Source organism: Leuciscus leuciscus, assembly GCF_965113295.1.
Source record: "Leuciscus leuciscus genome assembly, chromosome: 12".
In the NCBI taxonomy this organism is placed as follows: Eukaryota; Metazoa; Chordata; class Actinopteri; order Cypriniformes; family Leuciscidae; genus Leuciscus; species Leuciscus leuciscus.
The window spans coordinates 23,386,667-23,401,976 of record NC_138736.1 but is presented as its reverse complement, the minus strand read 5'-3'; the positions used below and the strand labels follow the sequence as shown (position 1 = coordinate 23,401,976).

Sequence of the window (15,310 nt, the reverse complement as noted above, 5' to 3'; positions counted from 1 at the left end):
TTAACAAACCCATTTAGGATGCACTCTTCCCCCGCCAGTTCCACTCGTAAACCCCTTCACTGTGAGTTAGATAAATGTTTTGATTCTTTGTATTTTTTAACACTGATCCTATTGGCGTCAGGAAACAGATACAGATGTTCTAGAAAAAAACAACAACAACACCTTTTCTTTTTGAGAAGAATATAGTAGGGGGGTGTGGGTAATTAGGACTCTTTGGCTTGATGAACGTGTCTGATTCTTTGTCTTAGGCATTAACATAAAACCTAAAGTTCAGGTACAACTGATCCTACTGACACACACACACACACACACACACACACACACACACACACACACACACACACACACACACACACACACACACACACACACACACACACACACACACACACATGTTTTTTTAATGAATATAGCCAGTGTGGTGTAGGGGTAATGGTATTCCTGAATGTCTTGACTCAATTAACATATAGGCTACCTTATTGATCAAACAACAAATATTTTGACACTCAGGGTGTCAACAGTACTTAATACCTGCTTGGGCGAATTTAACCACCAACAATCAAAGGAAAATACAATCAGCAACAGTTTCCCCCCAGTTGACGTTCCCCCTTTAAAACATATTTGACACCCACTGACCAGTCAATTTGAGTGACACATGGATTCCCTGTGACAGGGCACACAACCCAGAGTCATAAATCAGGTCATAAATCATCATTTTGACACAAAGTATATGTTAATACTACTAATGACATATGATTTATTTATTTATATGATATAGCTTTTGAAAGCATGGGCCGACTGCTAAAGCAAATTGGAACATCTTGTCTGGACCCTACAGAACATACTACGGCCCATGTCTTTCTGTTTTATTCACCTCTGTTTTTCTGTTTTTAAGTGTGACAAAGACTTTACAATGTATCAGTGTTCTCAGGTGTTGAATCAAAAGAATGGCTAAACAATTTTTTTATATTTTCCTGTTGTATGGTCTCTTCGCTTAAAGGGTTAGTTCACCCAAAAATGAAACATTCTGTCAGTAATTTTTCCTCTTGGTCAGCTCCTTAGATCTCTCGGACTTAAATTTCACTTGTATGCAGATGACACCCAGATTTACATTCACTCAAAACCTGGTGATCAAACAACAGCGGCTGTTGTTTTTCTGGAACATTGCATTTCTGAGATAAAAATTTGGATGAATACAAATTTTCTTTGCCTTAATAGTGATAAAACAGAGATTATGATCATTGGTTCTACTCACAAATTACGTAAAGCCGGATCTTTAACGTTTAATGTTGATGGCTCTGATGTGGAATTCCAAACAAAATTAAGAAACTTGGGGGTGATCTTTGACACTCACTTAACATTTGACCCTCATGTCCAGAACACTGTTAAAATGTCATTTTTTTCATCTTAGAACTATTGCTAGATTGCGTCCCATGTTATCATTTACTGTGGCAGAAAAATTGATCAATACATTCGTTTTCTCTCGTATTGATTATTGCAATGCTTTACTAGCAGGAGTCTCGAAAACGACCCTAAATAAATTGCAATATGTCCAAAATTCAGCTGCTAGAATCCTGACACGAACCAGGACTAGAGAGCACATCACCCCTATTTTGGAGTCCCTTCACTGGCTCCCTGTCAGGTTTCGAATAGATTTTAAAATACTTATGCTTGCTTATAAGGCCTTACATGGCCTAGCACCCCAGTATCTATCCGAACTTTTAACTGTTTATACTCCGTTCCTCCGACTCTGGCCTTCTGACTGTTCCCTCAACTCACTTGCGCTCTATGGGTGACCGGGCTTTTTCATCCCTTGCTCCAAAACTCTGGAATTCTATTCCATATGAGATTAGACATGCTGAATATTTTAGTGCTTTTAAATCTTTGCTTAAAACAAATTTTTTTAGACTTGCTTTTATGTGATTTAGCAGTGTATTGGTTGATTGTATATTTTGTAGGCTATTTTGTATGTTAGTTGCATGTTGAGTTTTATTGTTTCATTTTGCTTGTTATCTACCGATTAACATTTTATCTTCTCATTGTATTCTTGTCTGTGTAAAGCGCTTTGAGAAGTAACATTTAAAGGCGCTATATAAAATAAAGTTTATTATTATTACTGTCTATAAGCACAACTGTCCCAGGACTTATGTTATAGAGCGAGCCTGGTTCAGGTGCTCCAGCCCCCTTATTCATGAAACCCGACTCCGGTCCGGTTACTGTCACTTATGTTTTGTTTGTTTTTTATTATGGCTTGTTTCTATGAGCATCCCTAGGCTCCAGTTGGATGCAGCCAGTTGCTAATAGTGCGGCGTGTTACATTGCGTCACTACATGATGACTGTCATCATCAATACTTAACCATCAACATCTGATCATATTTTCTCTTGACTTTCGTGCCATAACAAATGTGCTTTATAAACACACGGGTTACAGCAGCCAGAGAAAACCTAATGTGCAAAAGTCAAGAGCCCAACTAAAGCAAACGCTGATCTCCATCATGGTGACCTTAAACGAAACTCAATAAATCATCAAATTCTAAACCATAAAAGTGAATGTCATGCAAGGATAAAGTTTGTAAGGGGTGGAGACATACTATGTTGCCTGGTGGCTATATCAGGTGACTATATCAGCACATGTGACTTAAAATATGTGAAAATATTGACCATGAAGGACAACTACACTACATACAGATTGACAGGAGAGTCAGTGTCTGAAAAGATGATGCCAACAGCCAACTTGCAGCATCCTCTAAACAAATCATTATTTTGGATAACCTTGCAAGGTGATAACCGGACCTGTGTATTGGCTTCTGCAATCAGACCCATCATTCCTGCTGTACAAGAAGCAAAAATTACATGTTGGTCATAAAATTCTGCACTGTACAGTTTCTTGAATGCCTCCATTATGGAAGTGGATTAGTCTCTAATATAATTCACGCAAAAAACATGATTCACACATGTGTAGACAATTTCACATGCATGAAACCTAATTCACGTACACACAAAAAAATTCACGTGCGTGAAAAAAAAAAAATATATATATATTCACAAAATACACTTCACAAATGCAAAACACAATTCGTAGATGTACAATTGTGCACAAAAACCTTTGAATGTTTAAAATGTACAAGTTTATTCTTGAATGTGAATGTGTAAATCGTCATTCACGTGTGAATCGCCTTGGGTGTGTGTGTGTGTGTGTGTGTGTTTTTGAGACTTTCCTGGCAGCGCTCTCCTCCTACACAGATGAGTCGTACTCTTTAGCCAATCAGATTTAAGCTTATCAATCGACCAATCAGTATCACGTGAGGGCGGACCTACCTGCATGTTACGTCATCAGCTTTCGACCAGGTGTGTGCAGTTGATCGATTCATTTCTGTGTGTTTACTGAAGTTAAAAAGTTCGAGATCAGTTGAAGCAATAGTTTATTAACTGCTGTTTAGTCCACATGTGAACATAAACATTATTTTTAGTATTGATGGATTTTCATGTCCTGTCCACCACAGATTCAACTGCAAATATAGGAGACATCTGTTTTGTTTTAAACATATATTATGTAGTTTTATTGTTTCAGATTTCCGAGACAGATGATGTACTGTCATTAGAGTATCAGTAGACTGTCTGCTTAATACCTGCTAACACTTTATTTTGATGCTCCTCCAACAAGACATTCTACTGACTATAAGGAACTTGGGAACTAAAGTCAACTTATTCTCCTAACCCGAAACCTAACACCTAACCATAACCATAACCACACCTAACAGTCTACTGACAGTCTACTACAGCCTACTAATACTCTAATGAGAGTTAGTTGACATGTAGTTGACAAGGGTGGGGGTGGCACAATGGATAAGACACATGCCTTTGGTGTGAGAGACCCGGGTTCGAATCCACTGTGTCCCTGAGCAAGACAGTTAACCCCTAGTTGCTCCAGAGGCGTGCGATCTCTGACATTTATAGCAATTGTATGTCGCTTTGGATAAAAGCGTCAGCTAAATGTAAATGTATAACTATCACTGGGGTGGTGGTGGCGCAATGGATAAGACACATGCCTTTGGTGTGAGAGACCCGGGTTCGAATCCACTGTGAGACACCAATGTGTCCCTGAGCAAGACACTTAACCCCTAGTTGCTCCAGAGGCGTGCGACCTCTGACATATATAGCAATTGTAAGTCGCTTTGTATAAAAGCGTCAGCTAAATGAATAAATGTAAATGTAAATGTAAATGTAGTTGAACAGTTACTTATAGTTAGTAGAATGTCTAAAGTGGACTATTATGTGTAACCCTATTAACATGTTTAGCATAATGGAGACACCAAGAAAATCAAGATAAGTCTGTCCTTTTCTTGGAGATCTGAACAATATAGTTCTAAGTTCATTGTCCTGTGATGTATAGCAGAATGGCATTGGGAACATCCATGGTTTCGTCTTTCTCCAGGATGATATCATAGGTGTCAAAGTATGACTGTCTCCTCTCATCCACCTAAGAAAAAACAAACAAACAAACAAACAAAAACATTCATGTGTTTCCCCCTTTTTTTCTTAAAGTTCTATTCCATTTTTTATTACCTTATCATTGAGGTATCCGATCTTCAGGATGTTTTGTAAGTCCATGACTCCATCAGCCATGTTGAGATCCCCGAGAGAGTCTCCGAGCAGCAGGACATTACAGCGGCTCTGGAGCTCTTTGAAGTGTTCAACATTGAGCACAGCTCCTTCCCGTTTGTTGTAGATGTGAATTAGCTCTCCTTTAAATGCTCGTAAAACACCCTGCAAAGCCCACAGTAAGTCACACTGATGAGCATTAACCTAATAATGTGGTGGTGTTTTGTGGTTTATGCTGTAATTTTCAGAAGCAAATACCTTAAAGTTTCTGGTCTACATCAGGAGTGTTTGTCACTGATCACTTATAACATTGATGGTTTCTACACAGTTCAGAATTATTATGATAATTAAATATTTATCATGTAATATTCCTTATCTTTTACATTTTTAAAGCTCAAATGAAGGAAATATATATTTAAAGGGAAGCTAATATGTTAATAATAGGGGTTGAACGACCTATTGAATGTTGTTTATTTACGTCACATTTATGTGAGCTGAGTCGACGTTGACTAGTCGCTGATGACGTCATTAATGAACAAATAAGCCTAAACCTCAAGCTGAGACTCGAATGCGGGTTGCCTTTTGCACAGCTTTGCCATATGACACTGCACTCCTACATAACATCAGTTTACAGTTTTTATCAGTTCTTTTGTCTTTGAGTCATTAATTTCGTCCCGTTCTAAATCAGATACAGATGAAGTAGCACAGTAAACATTTATATGAATGCATTAGTGACAGCACTGCTGTGCACTGCTGTTCAGTGCAGAGTTCGAGTAACAAGCTTCCATTATCGTTGCAGCTGCCCACACCATGCCTTCCAAGTACACCTTTCCAGGTTTCTAAATCTCTGCCCACTCTGGCATTGAAGTCACCAAGGATGACAATCTTGTCATTTGCTGGGACATCCTGAAGAAGGCTATGTAGATCAGAGGGGTAGACATGGATATTTCCTTCTTGCCTGCGCAGAGGAGTTTTCAAGTGGAGTGCAGTATGTGCAGAACTGACCCCACCCTTTAAGCCCAGGCTTCAACTGCCATGGCCTAGCAATCTGGGACGGTGACACCTCGGGCCGTAGGTTTTACATCAGAGTTTCCCTCTCCTAGGCAGATGGCCAGCCAAGGCTGAAGAGATCTGCCTTCCCTGCTATTTGAAACCATAGCTGGTAGGTGGCCTGTGACTCCGTCGTGGGAGTTCATTCACCCAGTGATGCAGTGTGGAAGTTCATTCACCCAGTGATGCAGTGTGGAAACATCACCCCCTCACGTCGTTTAGCCCGCCAGCTGAAGCGGTGTACCGGGGTGTGGCACCAAGAGCCAGACGTGAGAGATTTAGGAGATAGATGAGGACCAGTGTGTCCGTCCACTCATTAGTTGAGTGCAGCTATCAGGAAACAAAGGCACTACCTCTACCCAGAGCTCCCTACACCCCAAAACCATAATAAACACAGAATAATAATCAACATTAATATTGTCACAATTATGTTGTTTAGTTCAGTTTCGGTAAGGACCACACATTTTACAAGATAATATATTTGTCAACGCTCAGAATCTGTTGCACACCAAATTCTCTAACATCGTCCCATCAGTCATCTCCTTAATATCTTCACATGACAATTGAAATCCAATATATTTTATATCTGACCTCCTTTAGAAGTCTTTAGAATTGCGTGGAGAGACAGTTTGTCCTGCTTTAAAAAGGCTCTAAAAGAAGCCAGGGCCGAGCATCTTTGCAAACTCATAGAAAATAACCAAAACAATCCAAGATTTTTATTTTGTGCAGTGGCTAGATTAACAAATAAACAGACGTCACCTGAACTGAATATTCCATCACAGTTTAGTAGTAATGACTTTATGAATTTCTTCACTGAGAAAATCGAAAGCATCCGAAATACAATTGTAAATGTAAACATACAGCGTTTTATAATTTAGTCTCAATTATGACCCCTCAAGATCAATTGCAGTGCTTTACAACTATAGGACAGGGAGAGTTGAATAAACTTATTACATCTAAACCAACAACATTTTATTAGATCCAATACCCACTAAATTACTGAAAGAGTTGTTACATGTAGCAGAAGAGCCTCTTCTCAATATTATGAACTCTCTATCTCTGGATAATGTCCTAAGAACGTTCAAGCTGGCAGTTATTAGTGGCACGGAAACTAATTGTGTGGGGTGCAAAGCATTTTCATTCACTACGGGCATGTCCCGGGAATAATGAATGTGGGGGCGGATCTCCTGTCCAGAGGAAATCTTCTGTATGGAGAATGGACTCTCCACCCTCAGGTAGTGAGCTAGTTGTGGGAGAGGTTCGGCTGAGCTGCCGTAGATCTCTTTGCCTTGCACAAAAACACTCAGTGCCCTCTTATTCTTCTCTCTGGCGAGAGACGGTGCGCCTATGGGTGTGGATGCTCTGGCACACCCGTGGCCAAACGCACTCCTGTACGCGTTTCCTCCACTGAGTCTGGTCGTTCCAACTTTAAGAAGGGTAAGAGAGTATGGTCACTCAGTCATAATGATTGCCCCGAACTGGCCAGGGAAGTTGTGGTTGACGGCGATAATTCAACTCCTTTGCGACCAGCCCTGGCCTCTCCCGTTGCGGAGGGACCTTCTCTCACAAGCGCGCGGGGAGATTTTTCACCCAGCCCCAGACAAAGTGGCTCTTTGGGCCTGGCCCATGAGAGGTTAAACTTGAGTGTGAAGGGTTTGCCTCCGAGGGTGATAGAAACAATTCAGAATGCACGAGCAGCTTCAAGGCGCTCTGCATATGATCGGAAATGGAGTGTGTTTGAGCGATGGTGCACACACAGACACATTGTCCCTTTTCTCTGTTCTGTCGCGGATGTTATGATGTTATGTTTCCTGTAGGAACTTTTGGATAAGAGCAGAGCCTTTTCAACTGTTAAGGTTTATCTTGCCGCAATTTCTGCGTGTCATGTGGGAAACACTATAGGTCAAAACCCGCTTGTATGCAGGTTTATGAGAGGTGCACAGCATTTGAACAGGATTTCAAAGCCATTGATTCTGCCATGGGATCTGTCTGTGGTCCTTAACGCACTATCTCAGCCCCCTTTTGAGCCTATTCATGGATTTCATCCGGTCCCTTTCCACAGGTGTATTAATCAAGCACAATGCAGTCTGCATTCATAATCTAGGTGCTTGATTTTATACACCTGTGGAAAGGGACCGGATGAAACCCATGAATAGAGAGTGTTGAATTAAAGCTCCTTTCGCTAAAGTCTGCTTTATTATTGGCTCTTACGACCGCAAAGCGTGTTAGTGAACTTCACGCGTTATCGGTTCATAACTCCTGTATGCAGTTCGCTATGGATTACTCGAGAGTAACTCTCAAAACGAATCCAGCGTTTGTGCCTAAAGTTAGCGAGTCAGCTCTCGCCTGTAAAGAGGTGGATTTACTGGCTTTCCATCCGCAGCCTTTTTCCTCGACATGGAATGACCTGTCCGTGGTTGCATCACAATGAGAACAGAATGAAAGCACTAAGGAAGAGTAATCAGTTATTTGTTTCATGGGCTGATTCTCATAAAGGGAAACCTTTTTCGCGTCAGCGCCTGTCCCACTGGGTAGTGGAAGCTATTATATTAGGTTATAATGACATGGGTCTCTGTCCTCCGGAAGGGCTGATCGGGTTACCTTATAAGCACTATTTAAGGGTGTTTCAGTTCAAGACATACAGTGAGGAAAATAAGTATTTGAACACCCTGCTATTTTGCAAGTTCTCCCACTTGGAAATCATGGAGGGGTCTGAAATTATCATCGTAGGTGCATGTCCACTGTGAGAGACATAATCTAAAAAAAAAAAAAATCCAGAAATCACAATATATGATTTTTTAACTATTTATTTGTATGATACAGCTGCAAATAAGTATTTGAACACCTGTCTATCAGCTAGAATTCTGACCCTCAAAGACCTGTTAGTCTGCCTTTAAAATGTCCACCTCCACTCCATTTATTATCCTAAATTAGATGCACCTGTTTGAGGTCGTTAGCTGCATAAAGACACCTGTCCACCCCATACAATCAGTACAAATTCAACTACTAACATGGCCAAGACCAAAGACCTGTCCAAAGACACTAGAGACAAAATTGTACACCTCCACAAGGCTGGAAAGGGCTACGGGGAAATTGCCAAGCAGCTTGGTGAAAAAAGGTCCACTGTTGGAGCAATCATTAGAAAATGGAAGAAGCTAAACATGACTGTCAATCTCCCTCGGACTGGGGCTCCATGCAAGATCTCACCTCGTGGGGTCTCAATGATCCTAAGAAAGGTGAGAAATCAGCCCAGAACTACACGGGAGGAGCTGGTCAATGACCTGAAAAGAGCTGGGACCACCGTTTCCAAGGTTACTGTTGGTAATACACTAAGACGTCATGGTTTGAAATCATGCATGGCACGGAAGGTTCCCCTGCTTAAACCAGCACATGTCAAGGCCCGTCTTAAGTTTGCCAATGACCATTTGGATGATCCAGAGGAGTCATGGGAGAAAGTCATGTGGTCAGATGAGACCAAAATAGAACTTTTTGGTCATAATTCCACTAACCGTGTTTGGAGGAAGAAGAATGATGAGTACCATCCCAAGAACACCATCCCTACTGTGAAGCATGGGGGTGGTAGCATCATGCTTTGGGGGTGTTTTTTTGCACATGGGACAGGGCGACTGCACTGTATTAAGTAGAGGATGACCGGGGCCATGTATTGCGAGATTTTGGGGAACAACCTCCTTCCCTCAGTTAGAGCATTGAAGATGGGTCGAGGCTGGGTCTTCCAACATGACAATGACCCGAAGCACACAGCCAGGATAACCAAGGAGTGGCTCTGTAAGAAGCATATCAAGGTTCTGGCGTGGCCTAGCCAGTCTCCAGACCTAAACCCAATAGATAATCTTTGGAGGGAGCTCAAACTCCATGTTTCTCAGCGACAGCCCAGAAACCTGACTGATCTAGAGAAGATCTGTGTGGAGGAGTGGGCCAAAATCCCTCCTGCAGTGTGTGCAAACCTGGTGAAAAACTACAGGAAACGTTTGACCTCTGTAATTGCAAACAAAGGCTACTGTACCAAATATTAACATTGATTTTCTCAGGTGTTCAAATACTTATTTGCAGCTGTATCATACAAATAAATAGTTTAAAAAAAATCATACATTGTGATTTCTGGATTTTTTTTTTTTAGATTATGTCTCTCACAGTGGACATGAACCTACAATGACAATTTCAGACCCCTCCATGATTTCTAAGTGGGAGAACTTGCAAAATAGCAGGGTGTTCAAATACTTATTTTCCTCACTGTACATACATCAATGAGTTGGTTGACATGCCTGCTTCGGACAGCATATCTGCAATACGGGAGTTGTCTATATCCCATAGTGAGATACCGAGCGAATGTTTGAAAGAGAACTTTAGGTTACTTACGTAACCCCAGTTCTCTGATAACATGAGTGAGGTACTTCCCTCCTTGCAGTGCACAGAGAAGAGATATGCAGAGAATGAAGTATGGACCACCGGCAGTGGTATATATTAGGGAGGCGGGACTCCCGCATCACTGTCGTGATTGGTCTGTCAACTGACAGACGTGGTGTGATTGGTGCTTCCAGGATCTGTCACGCCCAGAGGCGTTTCCCATAGTGAGATACCTCACTCATGTTATCAGAGAACCGGGGTTACGTAAGTAACCTAAAGTTTTTTTTTTTGCATGCACATAAAATGTTTCTTGCATGCACATTAATGAAATTTTATTTAAGAACACCAGGGGAGAGCTGGTGCTTAAATTAGCGTCAATTCATCCTTCGCAGGGAGTTTGATTGACATGCGATCTGAGTCTGACCAATCAAAATCCACCATTTTTGTCCGACAAAGCAGTCAGGAGAGTTATAGATTAATGTCGGTAGATTTGAACCTGGCTTTAACTGAGGCAATCTGTCACGACACATTAAAGAGCCACAAAATGGTAGGCCTATTTATTGTTTAATTTTCTTTGACTGGCCAAATCTGAAAGTTGAGACTTTGTTTCATATTAAATATTACCTGCTCGGTCCTGTCTGTCAGCGTGTTGTCAGTGTCCTCTATTTTTCACTGCTTGAGAACATGGGTTGAATCCAAAAGTTTAAAAATAAAACTAAATTCAAAATAAAAATTTGAACAAAACTAAATCAATTTTTTTAATAACACTCCAGGTCTCCGCACCAGTCACGTAACTGAAAACTATGAAAGCCGTGTGACCGGCCAACCAAAAAAAATAAAATAAAATAAAAAATACATTAAAGAAATAATTCCCTCTGATTTTCTGTTTCATTAATAAAGTTTGACTTCTCACAGCAGCCTCGCATGCACTTAGAGCTCGTGTGAATTGCACATATAAAATGTAGTTAACGAACAACCTCGATCCATCAGGAAACGCCACATAGGTCGCTGAATTTCACTGCGCTTCATGAAGAGTTTTTCTTTTCCGTGAAGAAGCCGTTCGCCGGAGATGTGTTAAAAGATAGCAGAGTGCATTCATGATTATTAGGCTGGCAGTATAATAATCCTCCTGGCGCCGGGTCTGAGTGAGTAATTTACTCTCTTACCTTTGTTCTTTGATTAACATTAATGACACTTTAAGACCAGCCGCTGCTGACAGAGACGCTGACACGTGTGAAATTGATCTGACACGCGTCCCATTTTCTCACAAATCTCCACGTTCACTTTATTTAAATAATTTAAGACTGCTCTTATGAGGACACTCGACAAAACGGACATTTTGGCATAATTTGTGTGTGTTATGGTTTGTTCAAGCCCGAAAGAGAACTCGATACTGTACTCGATACGATAGTGTCTTTTCTGTGGGTTGTGTGCGTGTGTGTGTGTGTGTGTAATAGGCAGGACTTACAGCGCGGTCTCTTTAGTCTTGTCGCGCTTGAATGGTTTAAAAGCATTCACATTAATAAGAGCGTGATCATACAATGCTAGTCAACGGGTGACAAAAAACGGATACTGCGTAATTGCGTTAAATATTTTTAACGCTTTAAACTTTACTTTTTTTTTTGCTGTGCCGCGGTGGGCAAGTGATGAAACCGGTGTTGCGACTGAATACCGTGTAACACTGGTAACACCGACTATCGTAGTAAGCCTACTCCTCACCCACCAATGCATTCACGGACATGACCCCCTTTACCTTTAGGAACTCCTCACCCACCCTCCGGTCTGCAAACACAAACACCCTCCAAGCCCCCAGAACCAAGCTCTGCAGCATGGGGGATAGGGCCTTTTCATCGGCTGCTCTGAGGCTGTGGAATGCCCTACAGATGTTTTTAAACTAAACCTAAAAACATATCTTTTAAAAAAAAGCTTTTCACTTTTTTATAGTTTATTTTATATAGAGATTGCTGTAATGTAAAGTGCAATACACATAAAATGTATTATTAAGTTGGCTTGAGAGAGCCAACTTACTGAAATCCTATTTAAACTTATTAAGTTGGCTTGAGAAAGCCAATTTACTGATATTGTACTTAAACTTATTAGTGGTGCTTTTCAAAGCAACACTATTGTTATCCTCCATACTTATTATTCTTATTTTTATTAGTGGTGCTTTTCAACGCAACACTATTGTTATTGCTCATACTTATTATTCTTATTAGTGGTGCTTTTCAAAGCAACACTATTGTTATTGTTGCTCATACTTATTATTCTTATTATTAGTGGTGCTTTTTCAAAGCAACACTATTGTTATCCTTCATACTTATTATTCTTCTTATTAGTGGTGCTTGCTGAAAGCAAGGCATCACTATTGTTATCCTCCATACTTATTAGTGGTGCTTGCTGAAAGCAAGGCATCACTATTGTTATCCTCCATACTTATTCTTCTTCTTCTTCTTCTTCTTCTTATTTTTCCACAAAAAGTTTGGCGCGTAACTCGTCCCGCACCGTTTATCACAGACCCATGAATGAGGTGTCAAATCGACCAGCGTATTGAGGAGAGGTGTGCTATGACTTTTATAAGCGATCGGGGGTACGGTGTTCGCCCCCAGGGGCGAAAAAGCGGCCGAAAAATCCTATAGACTTAACATTGCGACGAACTTTGATGACTCGTAGCTCTGAGTGAGGATTTCGCAGAAACGTGTGATTTGCCACATTTGAAGAGGCTGACAGGCTCTGTAAGAACATACCTCACAATGGGGTAAAAGTTGCACCCCTGGGGGGCAGGAGCTGCCCAAAGTTTCCCATTGACTTACTATGGTGTAGGACATGGGCCGTCCTACACCATAGCATGTGTTTTTCCTACTATGGTAAATTACATAAGGTTTTTGTATTGAACGTAATTCTGGATCACAGTGTCATAGAGACAAGGGGGCGGGCTCATTTTACTCAGACGACCAATCAGTCTCTCAGGATCATTGTGAAGCTATCAAGCCACGCCCTAGCAACCATTTAGAGCACCTTAGCAACAAGTTCCATAGACTTCCATTGAAAGACATCAAAGGGATATCTCCGGACTGAATTGTCATAGAAACATGAGGGTGGTCTCATTTGACTCGGAGCAGCAAACAGCCAATCATGAATCACCTCAACGCTTCCTAGCCCATCCCTAGCAACCATTGTCGAGCACCTTAGCAACCAAAATCCAAAGAGGGATATCTTCCATTCTGAATGTCACAGAGGCATGGAGGTTGGTTTATATAATTCATACTGACAAGCAGCCTTTGGAATTTCATGATTGGCAGCTGCCACGCATCTCCATAGCAACCAAACAGAGTACCCTAGCAACCAAAATCCAAAGAGGCATTTCTTCCATTCTGAATGTCACCGAGGCATGGGAGTTGGTTTATATCATTCATAGTGACAAGAAGCCTTGGCAGTTTCATCATTGGCAGCTGCCAAGCAACTCCATAGCAACCAAACAGAGTACCCTAGCAACCAAAGTCCAAAGAGGAATATCTTCCACTCTGAATGTCACAGAGGCATGGGAGTTGGTTTATATCATTCATACTGACAAGCAGCCTTTGGAGTTTCATGATTGGCAGCTGCCAAACCACTCCCTAGCAACCAAACAGAGTACCCTAGCAACCGTTTATCAAGACCCATGTCTTTTCATCAGAACATCGTATAGAGAGGGGGTTTGGATCTTTTGTTTCGTTTGGGAAACAGTCTGTAAAATATCACCATGGTTACTGTGTATTCACACCATAGCAACCGTTTAGAGCCACCTAGCAACCATATTGAAACATATAGAAGCCATATTTCAGCTCCACAACATCGTACAGACATGGTTGTTGGCTCGTATGCAATCATGTACAACACCCTAGCAACCGAGTGGTGAGTTTTGCCACTGCAAGCACCACTTCACATTTTCTTCAGGAAATGTACATTCTAGTTAGTGGTGCTTGCTGAAAGCAAGGCATCACTATTGTTATCCTCCATACTTATTAGTGGTGCTGTTTAAAGCAACACTATTGTTATTGTTAATACTTATTATACACAAAGTTTGGCGCGTAACTTGCCCCGCACAGTTTGTCACAGACCCCTGAGTGAGGTGTCAAATCGACCGGCTCATTTAGGAGAGGTGTGCTATGACTTTTCTAAGCGATCGGGTGTACGATGTTCGCACAGCGGACGAAAAAGCGGCCAAAAAAGTCCCATTGATTTAACATTGGGCATTCTAAAAACATTTGAATCCCAACTGCCGTTTTCACACACACAGGCCGTTTCTCAATATGCGTTCTTGTCTGTACTTGTGTTCTTGTGAACTTGTGAAACGTCATCATTCGCTGCCCAAGTACTGTCCCAATACACAAGTTTGCATTTTGGCAAGAACGGTTAAAAATCCCGGAAGTGTTCTTGACACGCCCATTTTACAGAGGATGCATCGGTTGGTAACTTGTGTGAACTTGACGGCAGAAATATCCCAGCATTCATTTCGGCGTTCGAGGAAGGAGTTATGTTTGGGTTATTTAAACCGTTTAAACCGTTATTTAAATCGCGTTATGTTTGGGTACTGCAGACGGCGTCTGTGCGGGGGTATTATTGCGCAATACCAGCAAGAACACATCGTCTCAAACTGTCAGAAGCGTTCTGTGTGCTCGTCACCTTGTGAGTTCATTCTTCCAAGAACAACTAGCAAGAGCGTTCTCCCCAAGAACACAAGTCCGTTCTTTGCATTCTTGGTTTTGAGAAACAGCCACAGACTCCAAAGGGCCTGACACCCCTGCGTCTCTCCCTCTCTCTCTCCCTCAGAGGATTTATATTATCAAGCAACCAATAAGTAATGGCCTAAAATCTTCATAGCCACACCCTAGCAACCAGTTACAGCACCCTAGCAACCACTAAGAGCTCCCTAGCAACCACCCTAAACCAATAAAAAACATTTCTTTGTTTTTCGTAGCCTTGCGATATCGCTCCATGCTTGTGTATACGGCCCCGTTATTAAAGATTTTAAGAACTCCATAAAAAGGCCTATCAACCACCCAGAACACCCTAGCAACTGCCTAGCAACACCATAGCAACCACCCAGAACACCCTAGCAACAACCTAGCAAAGCCCTAGCAACCACCAATAATACCCTAGCAACCGCCTAGCAACCACCCAGAACACCTTAGCAACTGCCTAGCAACACCATAGCAACCACCCAGAAAACCCTAGCAACCACCTGGCAACAGCATCTTGCTAAAAACATGCTAGCAACATACTAATCATGCTAGCATCATGCTAGCAACATGC

At 41.5% G+C, this 15,310-nt stretch overlaps 1 protein-coding gene and 1 long non-coding RNA gene across 4 annotated transcripts in view; both read right to left on the bottom strand.

Annotated features, from left to right (window-relative positions):
- Positions 1-342: 342 nt before the first annotated feature.
- On the bottom strand, positions 343-3,822 carry LOC309511587. Its single transcript, XR_014210698.1, has 2 exons — positions 2,640-3,822; positions 343-2,607 (listed from the first exon to the last, which is right to left on the bottom strand). It is a non-coding gene; the product is annotated as an uncharacterized lncRNA (long non-coding RNA).
- Positions 3,823-4,012: 190 nt separating this feature from the next.
- LOC309511529 (cytosolic 5'-nucleotidase 3-like) overlaps positions 4,013-15,310 on the bottom strand; it is a 169,919-nt gene continuing 158,621 nt past the window's right edge. Inside the window, exons 6-7 of one of the 3 annotated variants that reach the window (XM_082186796.1) lie at positions 4,568-4,768; positions 4,013-4,481 (exon numbers count right to left, since the gene is read on the bottom strand). In XM_082186796.1, coding sequence (XP_082042922.1) covers positions 4,374-4,481; positions 4,568-4,768 — 309 coding nt within the window. In that variant the 3' untranslated portion in view covers positions 4,013-4,373. The remainder of the gene's footprint in view (positions 4,482-4,567; positions 4,769-15,310) is intronic. The other 2 variants (XM_082186795.1, XM_082186794.1) reach the window with 2 other exon arrangements.